At 36.5% G+C, this 14,899-nt stretch overlaps 1 protein-coding gene across 1 annotated transcript in view; it reads left to right on the forward strand.

Annotated features, from left to right (window-relative positions):
• Positions 1 to 14,899, forward strand: part of LOC150102417 (muscle-specific protein 300 kDa-like) — a 50,995-nt gene that overhangs the window by 2,019 nt on the left and 34,077 nt on the right. The window contains exon 2 of the mRNA XM_090399585.1: positions 8,417 to 8,539. Coding sequence (XP_090255711.1) covers positions 8,417 to 8,539 — 123 coding nt within the window. The remainder of the gene's footprint in view (positions 1 to 8,416; positions 8,540 to 14,899) is intronic.

The raw sequence follows: 14,899 nt of genomic DNA on the forward strand, positions 1-14,899 counted from the left end.
ACCTTGGGTATAATAAATGTTAACACGTTCATTGCCAAGCTGAAAATTGGAATTTTGTGTGGTGGCCAAATTTTTTTTACTTGATAGTGACGTCCACGCAATAACGCGTGATCGGCCGTCCGGTAAGAACTCGCATCACGCGATATCGCATGATTGGCAATGAACATGTTAAAGATACCAAGCTATTTTAAACCTGGTTTTACTCCATTTCCCAAGTAAACAGACAGCCAAGTAAGTCAAGTTTGCGCCTGCAAGTATTGCAAGTCTAGGTGATCCCACATATGATGCAAGACTAAGGCAACTCATGGTAAAAGGTGGATAAGCTCTGATCACTATTCTTAATATTTACCCTTAATGCAAAGCACATCTCCTGGAGGAGATGTATGACGCTATGTAAAATTTGAAAAATAGAATGCGACCTTGAGTTCCAAATAAACGTAGACTACACACTGTCACGAGTGCGGCAATACTGAACAGAGGCAACGTGTGCATCAGAGATTTTAAAGCTTAGGCTGTTATTGATATGGGAAGAATCTAAAGAAATTTCTCTAGATATGACAATCTTTCTCTCAATCTCATCAAACTTCCACATGGATGTTAGAAGTTTGCTTCCAGTTCACAATGTGTTGGCAGCCTTCGTCTGAGTTAACTGAAAAGAGAACGTGGCTAGAGAGAGAGCACTGGCTCTAGTCCTGTTGTAGGAGATATCTCTATGGTGTTCTTCCAAATGTAGAAGGATGGATTTAGCAGTCTGGCCATAGTATGGCTTTCCGCAATCACATAAAATCTTGTACACTCCTGGAAACTGAGTTGGAAGATGTTTCTCTTTAGGTTTACTAAGTACTGATCAAAGTTTTGGGAGCGTAGTAAAGCAAGTTCTGAAGTTAAACTTCTTGAGAAATTTTTGCCAGTTTTGGTGAAAGAGAGCTGATGTAAGGCAAAGAGATGAAGGCTCTGGGGGAGGAGGAATCTTCAGAGGTAGTTGAGTGACTGGGGGAAAGAAATTTGTCAATCTTATTAGGAGAGAAAACATTATTAATAAAAGTCTTTTTAAGAAAAAGGAGTTCATTTTCAATTTCTGTTTCTTCTGTAAGTAAAGATTTGGCTCGGTTTGCTAAGGTGGAAATAATACCAAATTTTTGTGGGGGGTAGTGATGGGAGGAAGCATGAAGGTATCTGTCAGTATGAGTAGGTTTTCTAAAAATTGAGATTTTAATACTCTCAGCACATCTGGTAAGCTTCAGGTCTATGATATTTTCCTCATCTGAGAAGATGGTGTCAACAACCTTAATTTATTTTTATACCACCTAAACAAGTGTCATGATAAAATCTCGTTTACCTTCGAACTAGAATCCGATGACTGCCTCCCCTCCAGGAGATGTGCTTTGCATTAAGGGTAAATATTAAGAATAGTGATCAGAGTTTATCCACCTCTTACCATGAGTTGCCTTAGTCTTGCACTATATGTGGGATCACCTAGACTTGCAATACTTGCAGGTGCAAACTTGACTTACTTGTCTGTTTGCTTACTTGGGAAATGGAGTAAAACCAGGTTTAAAATAGCTTGGTATCTTTAACATTTATTATACCCAAGGTAAAATACTTTCTACATTTATATCTCCTCCTGAGATTTTTATTTAATAAGGTTAAAACACCTTATGGTAACTTGTTCTGGTATGAGACCTGAATATGGTAAATTTTTGAAAAATTGGTACAATATGGCAAAATCCCGTCAATGATAATACTACCAAAACAGACTTCCCGACACGTATGGTCATCAAATTGCCATACATCCAAAACACATACAAAGCCTACAAATACATTTTCAAAAACATGGACTATAAGCTAGTATTCACCATGAACCAACAGTTAGCAACTCTCCTAAAACCTAAAAAATCTCTCACACACAAAGAAATATTCGCACTCCACAACGTTGTCTACAAATTTCCTTGTCAAGAGGATTGTGAGGTCACCTACACTGGCTCCACAATTAGGTCCCTACGGACTAAATTACAAGAGCACTTCAGGGATTGCAATATTCCCATTCTGGAATATCTGAACACAAAAAAACATCGCAACACCAAAAAGAAAAATAAAACACAGAGTACAGGAAAGACTGAGATTACAGCTTACACCCTTGAACTAAAACATATCCCCCAAATTGACAAGGCCATAATCATGGACAAACAAGACAACGAAACAATTCTAAGAATATCCGAAACTATTGCCATAAAATGCGATGAAAATTCTATCAACGTCCACCGCCCCTACCTAATTTCTGAATGTTGGACGTTCCAGAACCTACAATTTAAGCCATGCCTCCAGCCATTTAGCGACAACTAATACCCTTATTTGGCAGTTGCAAACTTGCCCTGACATAGCCCCACACTCATTTGCAACAAAGTTCCGAGGATGGTCACACAACCGAAACGTTTCCACACCCCGTTAACCTTGCCCCAGTTGCCACAATAGTCTTTACCGTTCCTCCCCCCCCACAAAAATGCACCCTAATTCAAAATAATAACATTTATATATATATATTATTAATATTAACCTGGGTTATCCAAACTTATTTTTCCTGCATCTAAACACTCTCCTCCCCGCTTGTAAACAACCTTTCAGCAAGATCATGGAAGTGGAAGACATCGTAGAATCAATAAAGGTATGTACCAAAAAATTTTTCCACCTCCTTTATTCTACCTTAATTGCTTTCTATACTCACCAATAATGCCCTAAATATATATATATATATATATATATATATACCCCTTTGAGTATTGATAGTCAATGTATTTAAATAAGGGTCACTCCTAAACAAAAACAGGCTATAATAGCCGTAATTATAATAATTGTAATTTTTTGATTTGGAGGTATATACATTCTTATTTCTGTCCATTTACACCATTTTTATTATTTTTAACTTGTATCCTGATATGATCATTTATTGTTACAGTATGACCACAACTGTCCCTTGTACTATAAAACATCACACGAACAAATTTCCGCACTTCTTCCCTTGCCTTCAAAATACTTCCTATACAAGCATTCACCAGTCTAGTTATTCTTCCACAAGTCTTTCACTCTATATGATGAATATATCTCACAAGCACTACAGCTAACAAAATCTCATATGTTAAATTTACATTCCATTGTTCTGCTGTGCATTAGGGCCATAGCATACAAATAATATCATTTTTCTAATATCTACCTAAGCATACTCTTAAAAAGCAGACAAGCAAACACTCATACACATACTCTTATCAAAGCAGTAAGGCACTAAAAATGAATCCAATATGCCTGGTTATTTTCAAAATAAGACAGATTTCAGCAGGGTGCTTAAGGGTCAAAGCTGTATAACTAAGAGGAGACCTCCACATAGCCTTTAAAGGAATGAGGAGAACCGACCAGGGCTTCTGACCTAATGTCCAATCCTCACCTTCTCGTGGTGCACCCTGTTGGGTATCTACTTGGATACTGAATGAACGAAGATGGGCTGGCAATTTGGGATTTAGCCGACCAAATTGTATTCTTATTGGTTAAACCAAAATAAAAAATGATGGTACAACATGACAAAATTTCATGCCGGCTGGGGCATCGCCCGGTTAAACAAGGCCCCTGTTGTTTTCGCCAGGGAACCAGGATGAACAGCAAAAAGTCAGCTACTGGAACAAATCTGAAAACACACCCCAACTCAACATCACCAGAGTTAAAGATCGGTACTATCAATGTAAGAAGCCTGAATGGCAAAGAAATGGAGCTAGCTGAGGAATTAGATAAGTACCAGATCGACATAATAGGGGTGACTGAAACAAAAAAGACCAAAACTGAGATATTTCTGAGCAATAAATACAAAATGTTCTATTCAGGCAATGACAATCAAGGAAAAGAAGGAGTAGCCATAGTATTCAACAGAAAATATGAGGCTAATCTTCTTGAATGGCAGTCAGTTTCAAGTAGAGTAATGTGGGCAAATATGAAAATGTGTAACTGGACAATGAGATTTATTTGTGCCTATGGTCCCACAGAAGGTTCTACTAAGGTAGAAGTGGAGGAATTTTTTGAGGCTTTAGAGAAAGCAACTGACACAATAAAAAATGAAAAGTTGGTCCTTGTTGGGGATCTAAATAGTAAGGTAGGAAATGATTGTGAGACATACAAAAATATTTTGGGAAAATTTGGAGAAAAGAGTAAAGCTAATAATAATGGCATATATCTGTTGATTTCAGCTCAGGACATGGACTGGTTATTACTAACACAATGTTCCAACATAAAAATGTGCACAAATTCACATGGAGAGAAGAGGCTAGGAATAAGAAAAGTCTCATTGACTATGTTATTGTTGATAGTGATGTTTTCTCCCTGGTGCAGGACACCAGAGTGTACAGAGGATTTGAAATTGGAAGTGATCACTATTTAGTCTTGAGCAGGATAAAATTGAATTTCATATTGAAAACAATAACATGTAAGAAAGTTTTAAAGCGAATAAAAGTTGATCATCTCTCAGATGTGAACTGTAGACTAAAATACAGAAAGATTATTAAAAAGAAAATGAAAGAGTTTGAGAACAGGAATCAAACCTTGGAGATTCAGTGGCAAACTCTGAAGTAAACATTGATTGATTCTGCCAGAGAGGCATGTGGTGAGGTTGTTTGCAAGGATAAAAAAAATCAGAACACCCTGGTGGACACAGGAAGTTAAAGAGGCAGTGAAGGAAAAGAAAAAAGCATATCAAAAGTTCCTGTCAACTTGTGCTCTTAGAGGATATAGAGACAAATGCAAGAATGCTAAACACTGTGTAAAACTAGCTAAAAAAAAGTCATGGGAGGACTTTGGCAAGAATATAGAAAATAAATATCAAGAAGGTGGCAAAATATTCTGGAGGTTGTTGAAGAAGCTTAGGAATGGAGGAAAGAGTGCTGTAAAAGGAATTAGAGATGATAAAGGTGACTGAAAACTGGAGAAAAAGATATCCTTGAAGTATGGAGTAATTACTTTGAAAAACTGCTAAATGAAACAAGCAGGGATGACACCACAGTGGTAAAAAACATTGACCAGGCACACAGGCAAGAATACATATCCATACTTGAAGTAGAAAAAGCCATTAAAGGCTTGAAATGTGGAAAGGCAGCTGGAGTAGATGATATTCGACCAGAAATGCTGAAGTATGGTGGTATAAGAGTCTTACAGTGGCTGCACTGCATAGTTCAGAAAGCCTGGATAGAGGGACGAATTCCCGATGATTGGAGTAGAGCTCTCATAGTACCCATATATAAAAAGGGAAATAAAACTGAATGTGAGAATTACAGAGGTATTTCCCTACTGAGTGTTCCTGGCAAGATCTATGCAAGTATACTTGAGAAATGGTTGATAAGAATTGTGGAAGAAAAGCTTGGTGAAGAACAAGCTGGATTCAGGCCAAACAGAGGCTGTCAGGATCAGATCTTCACTTTATGACAAATAGTCAAGAAAGCATGAGAATATAACGAAGATCTGTATTTAAGTTTTGTCGATTTGGAAAAGGCATATGATAAGGTGCCAAGAAAGAAGCTATTCAATACGCTGCAGTTATATGATGTCAATGGGGCATTATATCAATCAATACTTAGTCTTTATTTGAGTTGTAAATCAGCAGTTAGAATTGAAGGAAGTACAGGAAGATGGTTTAATGTTAAATCTGGTGTAAGACAAGGATGTACATTATCCCCTCTGTTATTCATTATATATATGGATCACATTATGAAGGAAAGTGGTATTAAACATGATATCAAAATTGGAGATGTTAATGTCAGCTCTTTGCTTTATGCGGATGATGTTATACTTCTAAATAAATCCGCTACAAGTCTGCAAGATTCTCTGACTAAATTGAATAGCTGTTGTAATAGATATGGTATGAAGGTCAGCAATAAAAAGACAAAGACATTGAAAATAGGCAGAATCACTGAAAATGTCAACTGTGTTGTGAATTGAGAACCTGTGGAACAAGTAAAACATTTCAGCTACTTAGGCACGATTTTTACTGAAGATAGTAAATTAAATATAGAAATAGACAACAGAATCAGCAAAGCTGATATGGTGGGAAGTCAATTGAATAAATTCATGTGGAATAAGAGAAAAATGGCTGTATACAAGACAGTGTTCAAACCAGTTTTAACTTATGGATCTGAGAGCTGGGTCAGAAGTAAAACACTTGATCAAAGACTAGAGACCGCAGATATGAGAGTCCTGAGAAAAATTAGAGGCATGAACAGATGGCATCAATGGCAATATCATATTAAAAATGAGGATATTAGGAAAGAACTTGACATTGTCAGCATCCAGGAATGCGTTAGCAGAGGTAATCTCAGGTGGTATGGTCACCTAAACAGAATGGGCGAGGAAAGATTAGCAAAACAAGTGTTTTCTGCCAGGTTGGCAGCAAAACGATCCAGAGGAAGACCAAGATATAGGTGGATTGATATGGTACAAAGTGCCTTAGACGATAGAAATGTAAAATCTGATAATGTTGGAGTCTTAACAAGTAACAGACTGATTTGGAGGAAAATTGTAAATAGGAAGATAGTAATGATATAATTTTTTCATGTAGTACTATCATATCCTGTACAACCCGCGCGGTTAGTCTAGTGGCTTTGCGCTTTGCAACCATATGCCTGGGGAAGGAGTGCCCCAGGTTCGATTCCCGTTGTAGACGTGAGGAATTTGCGGATCTTCCTCAGGCATAGCCAAGTTAGCCGGTCTTGGGCGCGGTCAGTAGGGTTTTTTCCGCCAGTTTATCTGGCGTTTTTCATCCCGCAAACAGGCAAACCGGGCCCATGAACATACGCCTCTACAGTCAAAAATATATCCCCCCCCCCAGCGGCAGACCAGGCGACAGGTCGGTTGGGAGTAGTACTAACAAGAAGTCGCATTGAAAGTAACACGCGGACCCTGCATGGGAAGCGGGAAATAACGCGTAGTAGAAGAAGACTATCATATCCTGTACACCCCTTGTGGGTACATGGCAGGAATTTGATGATGATGATAGCTTTTAGCTCTGAATATCACTGTTGGTATCAACAAGTCATCAGATCCTTTCACAGAAAGCATGAATATCTAAAAACATAAAAGTATGAATGTGGATATTCCTCGAGCACACATTTATATTTTATATATCAAATGTAGATGTACCTTGACTTACATAAATTTGGACTTATGGAAATTATTCTGTAAAAGCTATTAATAAAAAAAATTTTAGAGTTAAAAAAATTTTACTTAATGTGAGTATGCTACTCGCATGCCACCAACAGTTTTTTTGCAAGGCCCATGCAGTGTATGCATGTGCCTTTCTGATTCTCCTTTTCTTCACTAATTATTTTATTATAATTTTTAGCATTTACATGCATTGTGTAAGAATACAATCATGACTGGGTAAAAAAAAGGAACAAAAGTAAAAAAAGTGAACGCATGCAGAAATGCAGCAAAATTAATCTTGAGATGAAATGAAAATTTTAAAGAAATATGAAGTTGGATCATGCCTAATAGTCATAGGATATGATCACGGTCTTGTATCATCTACAGTGAATACAATTATGAAGCATGGTGCATGTATAACGGAATATATGAAATGATCTATCTCTTTAAAATCAAAAATAATTTAAAAAAAAAAAACATGCTGATGCTATTCATTATATGGAAAGATTGAGCAGCCAAACTAAACATTTTTATTTTAAATTCTTTATTCTCATACTATTTACTCGTATATATTATATTATTTAGCATTAATAATTACACATTGAATTCTAATTTGTGTGTGTGAGAGAGAGAGAGAGAGAGAGAGAGAGAGATATCCTGTAAATGATATTCATGACAGAAACAACCTTTAAAAACTTAATGTACTACTGTATGTATACAGTAGTACGTTATGAAGTGGATTAAATCCGATTTATGTAAAATTGGTGTTACAGGAAGGTTTGCAGATTGCAACTCTTAGGTAAATTGTATATTTGAAATATGCATGTGTGTATTTCAAAACTAATGGAAATGCATATGGTGTTGTGTAAGGTCCTGTGAATGAAGCCCTTGAAATTCCATAACTATTACATGTTTTGTAAATATTTTGACTTCTTATAATCAGACTGCTGGTCTGATTATAAGAAGATTATAATTTAAAAAAGAAACAAGACTTTTCAAAAGTATATTTTGCAAACAAAATGAAATTATTAATAAAGTAAATAGCATGACATTTTTTTTATTGAAAATACTAAAGAATTGATCATAAATATGCAGAAATTAGTCATCTAGACTTCAGTGAGAGATTTAATTAGCAATTTCTTCAAGTACTTCGACATAGATTTACTTAAAAGTACTGCAGAAATATATGATTACTTGAAGTTTTGAGGAACCCATTGGTGTCTAAAAATGAACAAATTTTTTCTTACAGCAATTCTTATTAGATATGAGTAGTCATAAAACCACAATTCTTTCACTTAATCAACTGGGACAGAAATATATTGCTTCAGCCATGGATGGAACAGAAAAGGAGAAACTGAAATTTAGACTTAAGGTATGTGATTGAAGTAATATCATATAAAGATACTTTTAATTTATGTTGTAAAGAATTACAGTTTTGATTTAATGTCATTAAAAGATAAAAATTTTCTTTAATAGAATTGTCCTTTATTTTTTTTTCTCTCAAATATAATATCATCGTTTTGAATTGAGCACTTCACTATCTAGTCAGCATATGCAGTATACACAGAGTACGCTCTATTGTGTGATATTATTCTAATAATAACATTAAAATAATATAGAATTTTTAATAGTATTACAAAATGCTATTAAAAAGTTTTATATTCTGTGCATATATGTATATAGTCTCATCTTCTCAAAATTGGAGAAACATTAATTCTCAGCCAAGGCTATCTGTGAGCACCTAGGGTGCTGGTAGCTTGCCTAACACCTTCCACTTATTTCATGCATATTATTATATTTTTATGATGCATCCCAGATGATGTCTCTATAACACAAAATCTTGGAAGTATTAAACTTGTATTTAATTTGTTCTTTGTGCTATTTTCATTCTAGTAAATAGGAAGATGAAAATGTAATCTTATTCTTCCCTTACATCTCAGGCTCAGTGGCCTATTATGGCAATGTAACTTGGTTTTAAGAAACCTAATCAAATGCTCTGGTAGTGTGGATAATCTTACCGATATAGCCTGTCAGTTTCATGTATTGTGTGACCAGTTTTTCTGTCTTGCATAACAAGACAAAATTTATGTGAAAATAAAAAGCAACTACGGTCAGAAGAATCATTTTCTTTATTTTCAGTATAATCATCCCTTTACTCAATACAATGTTCACATCATTCATACGTATTTTTCAAACAATGCTGGTAGGCATCTAAAAGTATAGTTGAGCTTGGGATCACACTCTTCTGGATGACCTCCAGCAATTCAAACTAGCATCATTGGAATTTCATTTTCAATTTTGGAAACAGAGGTGATTTTGTGGGAAGAATGGGTGTGTATAAGATAGATGGCCTACACTCGAAAGCATTTGGTATCAGGATTCTTGAAAAATCATTATTTACTATGAGACCTAACACAGAGAGTTGGGGAAAATATTATGAATAAATTATGATGGAAGGAATGGTGAGTATCTGTTAGTATAGGAGTGACAATGTTAATCATTAACTGTGTTAATGATTGAAGAGAGAAAATTTTCAGTGGCCTAATAGTTCGTCTGGTTTGGACTTAAAGAGTTAACCATTCTCCTTCCAGTTGGTGACAATGATTATGTGGTACTCACTTGGAAAGTAGTTAAGTTTATGAATATCCCATTCAGAAAAGGTTAATATGCTGAACTACAAAGGAGAATTATGACCAGCTGAGGAGTATGCTGGGTTCTTCACCATGGTATTGGTTGTTGGATAGGAAGGATATTGACAGTACATGGGAAGCATTTAAAAAAAATACTTAAATGATGCAATATCAGAATGTATCCTTAGAGTTCAAAGAATAAATAGGATAGGGGTGAATTGGATGTGTGATCTTATTAAACAAGAAATTCATAAGAAAAAGATTATGTGGAAGGAATACCATGTGCATAAGCATGATGTCAGTTGTGAAAATTATAAGAAGCAGGCCAGAAGAGTCACAGCTGTTTTATGGAAAGGAAATTCTGAATATGAAAAGAAACTGGATCTGCAAGCTAAAAACAACTAAAAAGAATTATTTCACTATTCTGCAAGTAAAAGAAAGAGTTAATATGAAAGAATAACTCTACTGAATGCAGATGGTATGTGAGTGACAGATGCAGAAGAGATTCTTCAACTAACACATGTCCATTTTGCTAAAAAGTGCCAACTTGGTGTGTGTGCAACATTGAGCTCACTGCTGCTTCTTAACTGGATGTATGTGGAGGAGGTACTACAGCTCTTCTGCAAACTGCATAAGAATTTGGCAGTAGGGATTGATGGGATATCATTATCATTATTATTATTTATTATTTGATCAGCATGGATGCTAAAAGGGTGTTCAGCTAAACTGGCTATTCCTTTGATCAAGCTATATAATTTAAGTCTCAGAATGGGGAAGATTCCACAGAAGTGGAAAGAATGTGTAGTAATCCCATGTACAAGGGTGATGCAAAGCATGATTCAGCATCAACTTATCAGTATCTCTGGAGTGGTGGTGAAGATTTTGAAAACATTGGTTAAGACTCACATACAGAAATGAGCATGGAAAGGTAAGGTCATGTTTGAGCAACTTGCTCATATTCTATAATAATGGGCTCTGTTCTTCGACCTATGTTATTTAATTTGTACATAAATTATTTAGGAAATAATTTTAAGGTATATATTCTGTTGTTGTTTGCTGATGATGCAAAGTTGGGCAATAGTTAATCAAGGTAATGTAAAGAGCTTGCAGGTTGATTTAAATAGACTGACAGTATGGACAAAACATAATGAATGTCAATTTAATGTGGAGAAGTGTAAAGTTATGCATTTTGGGATACAAAAATTACAAGCTGTGTACCACATTGAGGAAACTGTACTCCAGAAAATTGATGAAGCTAGGGATTTTTGGGGGGTGGTAGTAGTAGATAGAGAGTTGAAGTTTAGAGGCATATTGCTTGGTTAGTGGTACACACTAGCAAGCAGAGATATGGGAGTTATCATTCCTCTTTATAAAGCTTTGATACAACTACATCTGGATTACTGTGCTCAGGTCTGATCACCTGGGCTTCTTGGGGATGAGGAAGTGGTCGAGAGGATCTAGAGGCAAGTGACCAACATGATTAGTGGTCTGTGGAATGCTTCCTGTGAAGATAAATATATTGAGGGTTTGGGGATTGCAAAAGTTGGTCGATAGGGAAAAAAAAGGGAGGGGGGGGAATACATTGAAGGTTACTTAAAGAATTGTATAGGATTGATGCAAGGGAAATGTTTCAGCACTTGGTTAAAGGAATTAGAATGAGAGGTCATCCTTGGAAGTTGGGTAGGAGTGGGGTTAGCAATTGTATGACGACTAGATTGTTTGATGAATGAATGAAATGCATTGCTTGAGTCATTTGCAATGTGCTTTGTCTGTTAATTGTTTCAAGGAGATGTATAATAGATATTGTGTTGATAGTGTTGGTCTCTCATGATGAGTGTTAGGACTCCATGGAGGTGCCTGTGCAATAATAATAATTTCACCATTGAGTTAGATAAGAGGGAAGGAATAGATTATTGTTATTATGATGATTATTATTAACATCTGACATCCATGCAATCAGAGACTCATTGTGGGAGGTACACACAACACTCATCCATCCATGCCTTAAACGTCTACATTCACTACACACTCAGGCAATCCATTCCACTCTCCATGCAAAGAACCTTTTCCTCACTCTCTGCTCACACTCTCCTTATACAATTTCCAGCGATGGCTTCTTGTTATACCCCCCACCCCTCTGTAATTCTATGAAGAATCTCTTCCATGTCAACCTGATATCAACCTCTGGCTAGCTTTTATGTTTCAATCATATCCCCCCCCCTTCTTCCTCGTAAGGCTTTGTAACTTACATTCTCTCAATCTGTCCTTGTACTCCACATTCCGAAGACCACTGACCACCTTTGTGAATCTTCTCTGGACCCTTTCCAACATATCCTCATCACCATGAAAACCTGGTGACTAAATTTGTGCACAGTAATCCATATAAGTCCTGATCATGGCCTTATACAATGCCATCATAACCTCTCTATTTCTGCAGGATCCTCCACATCATTGCCATTATCTGATGTGACATCTTCACAACTTGTGCAATGTGGCCCTGAATTTCAGGTCTTTGTCCATGATCACTCCTAGATCTCTTATATCCTCTACTCCCTTTAAAGTTTCCTCACCAACTGTATACTTCACATGCCATATTGCTTACCAAATCTCTTACACTTTGCAACATTGAACTGATAGTTCCACTTACCTGTCCATTCATGCAATATTCAAGTCCATTGTAAGATCATAACATCCACTTGACTCTGCATTGCTCTCTCCAGTTTTGCATCTGCATATCTAGTTAAACCTATATCATTATCATACCAATATCATTAACATACAAATTGAGCAACAATGGTTCCAAACCCCTGAGGTACACCACTAGTGACCTTCCTCTTTTGGGATACTGCACCCCCCCCCATAGTACAACTTTCTGATACCTATCTGACAGCCAGTCACTGATCCAACTCAGAGGTCAGTTATCCAGTTCCATCTGTTTTAATTTATTTACCAGCTTGTTGTCTGGCAGTCTATCAAAAGCTTTTGCAAAATCCAAGTATACCACTGTATATATGCATCTCCCCTCTCCAAGGTATTTGTCATCTTATTATAGTATATAAGTAAGTTAGTGAAACATGGTCTCCCTTTAACAAACCCTTGCTGATAATCACAGAGAATACTGCTGTTATTGATCCATTTCTGTATCTTACTTCTCACCTTCACCACAACCCCAGATATAAAATTGGCCTATGATTTGAAGCTACAGCCTTAACATTTATGTAGTGGAACAGTTTTACCCCCCCTTCCACTCCCTTGGAACCTGTACTGTTGCAAGACTCTTATGAAACAAGCATGCCAATGCTACTGCCAATTCCCTGGAACATTCCCTTAAGATGTGTGGTGATATGTCATCAAATCCTATCCCCTTATTGACATCAAGTTTATTTATTTCCTCAAATACCTCAGATACACCATGGTATTTTTGGATTTTGCTAAGACTTTTGACAGAACACAGCATAAGACTGTTGTGTAAATTGGAAAATATAGAATTGGATTATAAAATATTAGCATGTATAAGAAAATGGCTGACTGACAGATATCAAAAAGTGATCTACGTGTGATGTGAGTTTACAACATTTAAGGTAATCCAGTGGTGTACCACAAGAATCAGTTCTTGATTTATTATCATTATTCGATCTATACATTAATGGCATTAGGATGAATTTGACAGGTCATATACAGCTATTTGCTGTATATGACCTGTATATGATTTGATGCTGTATATGCTGTATATGATTTGATGATGTAAAGGTAGGCAGAATAATTAGAAATGTGGCTGATATGCAGTGCTTGCTGAATGATTTGAATAGAGTGGAATTGTGGTAAGTGAAAATGGCTATCATTTTGATGTTAGTACAAATGTAAAGTCATTCACTTTGATGTGATGAGATATCCAATATCATATTATATTGGTGGGATTATGCTAGAAGAAACTGTTTAAGCTAGGGATCTTGGAGTTTTAGTAGATAGGAAGTTTAGTTCAAGGGTTTACATGGCCTTCATACCTCACACTTGGACTGTTGTGTGCAGGTCTGGTATCCTAGTTTACATGATGATTCTGATACAGCAAAGAGAGCACAAAGGAGAGTGTTAAAAAATGACATCATGATTGTGGAATACTAATTATGAAGACAGACTGAGAATTTATAGACTGCAGACACTAGCCAACAGGAAAATGAGGGGAGATATGATTGAGACTTACAAACTTCTGGCTTCTGAAATTATTCTGCTACCAATGATCTAGTCCAGCTGGTGGTATCCATTAAACATGCCTTCCTAAAATGTGAGCATGTAATATTTGTTTTTCTTTAATATGGAAAATGCATATAACACTGCTCGGAGATTTGGATTACTTAAAGACCTACATAATTTTGATCTCAGAGGGAATCAACCTCTTTTTATCAAAAACTTCTTATCTAACCGAATCTTCCAAGTCTGTGCGAGAACTACTCTCTCATGGCTGTATAACCAGAAGGAAGGAGTCCCACAAGGTTCAGTTTTAAGTCCTGCTTTTTACAAGCAAGGTCAGGTCAACTTGATAACAGAACACCTTCCTCAAACAGTAAGTAATGGCCTCCAAGCAGACCACTTTACTATCTTCTGTCATTCATGTAATATGAGGGTCATAAAAGATCGCTGCAACAAGCCATCGACCATCTCTCAAAATGGGCACTTACAAATGGATTTTCACAGCAGAAGAGTTTGCATGCACTTTTGATGCAGAAATGGTGTTCATTTTGACCCAGAAGTCTGACCAGGATAAGCATTAATTCTAGTTGCACCAGAAGTGATGTTCTGGGGGGGGGGGTTCTTTTTTGCCAGTTTCCTCCCTCACACACATCAGTTATGAAACAAATGCCATAAAGCAATGAACATTCTATGCAGCCTATCTTCTACCCACTGGGATTCTGACAGATGTTCTTTCCTGTGTTTGTTTAGGACATTGTTAAGATCAAAAGTTCATTATGGGTTGGAAGTCTATGCTTCTGCAAGAGAGAGAGAGAGAGAGAGAGTATGCCGCAATGGCTGGACCCTATTTGCCATCAAACCATCAGAATTGCAACTGCAGTGTATGAAAGTAATTCATGGACAACTTCAATAAG

The sequence above is a fragment of the Typopeltis vanoorti genome, chromosome 10 (assembly GCF_054136105.1).
Source record: "Typopeltis vanoorti isolate ZY-2024b chromosome 10, IOZ_Tvanoo_1.0, whole genome shotgun sequence".
Classification (NCBI taxonomy): domain Eukaryota; kingdom Metazoa; phylum Arthropoda; class Arachnida; order Uropygi; family Thelyphonidae; genus Typopeltis; species Typopeltis vanoorti.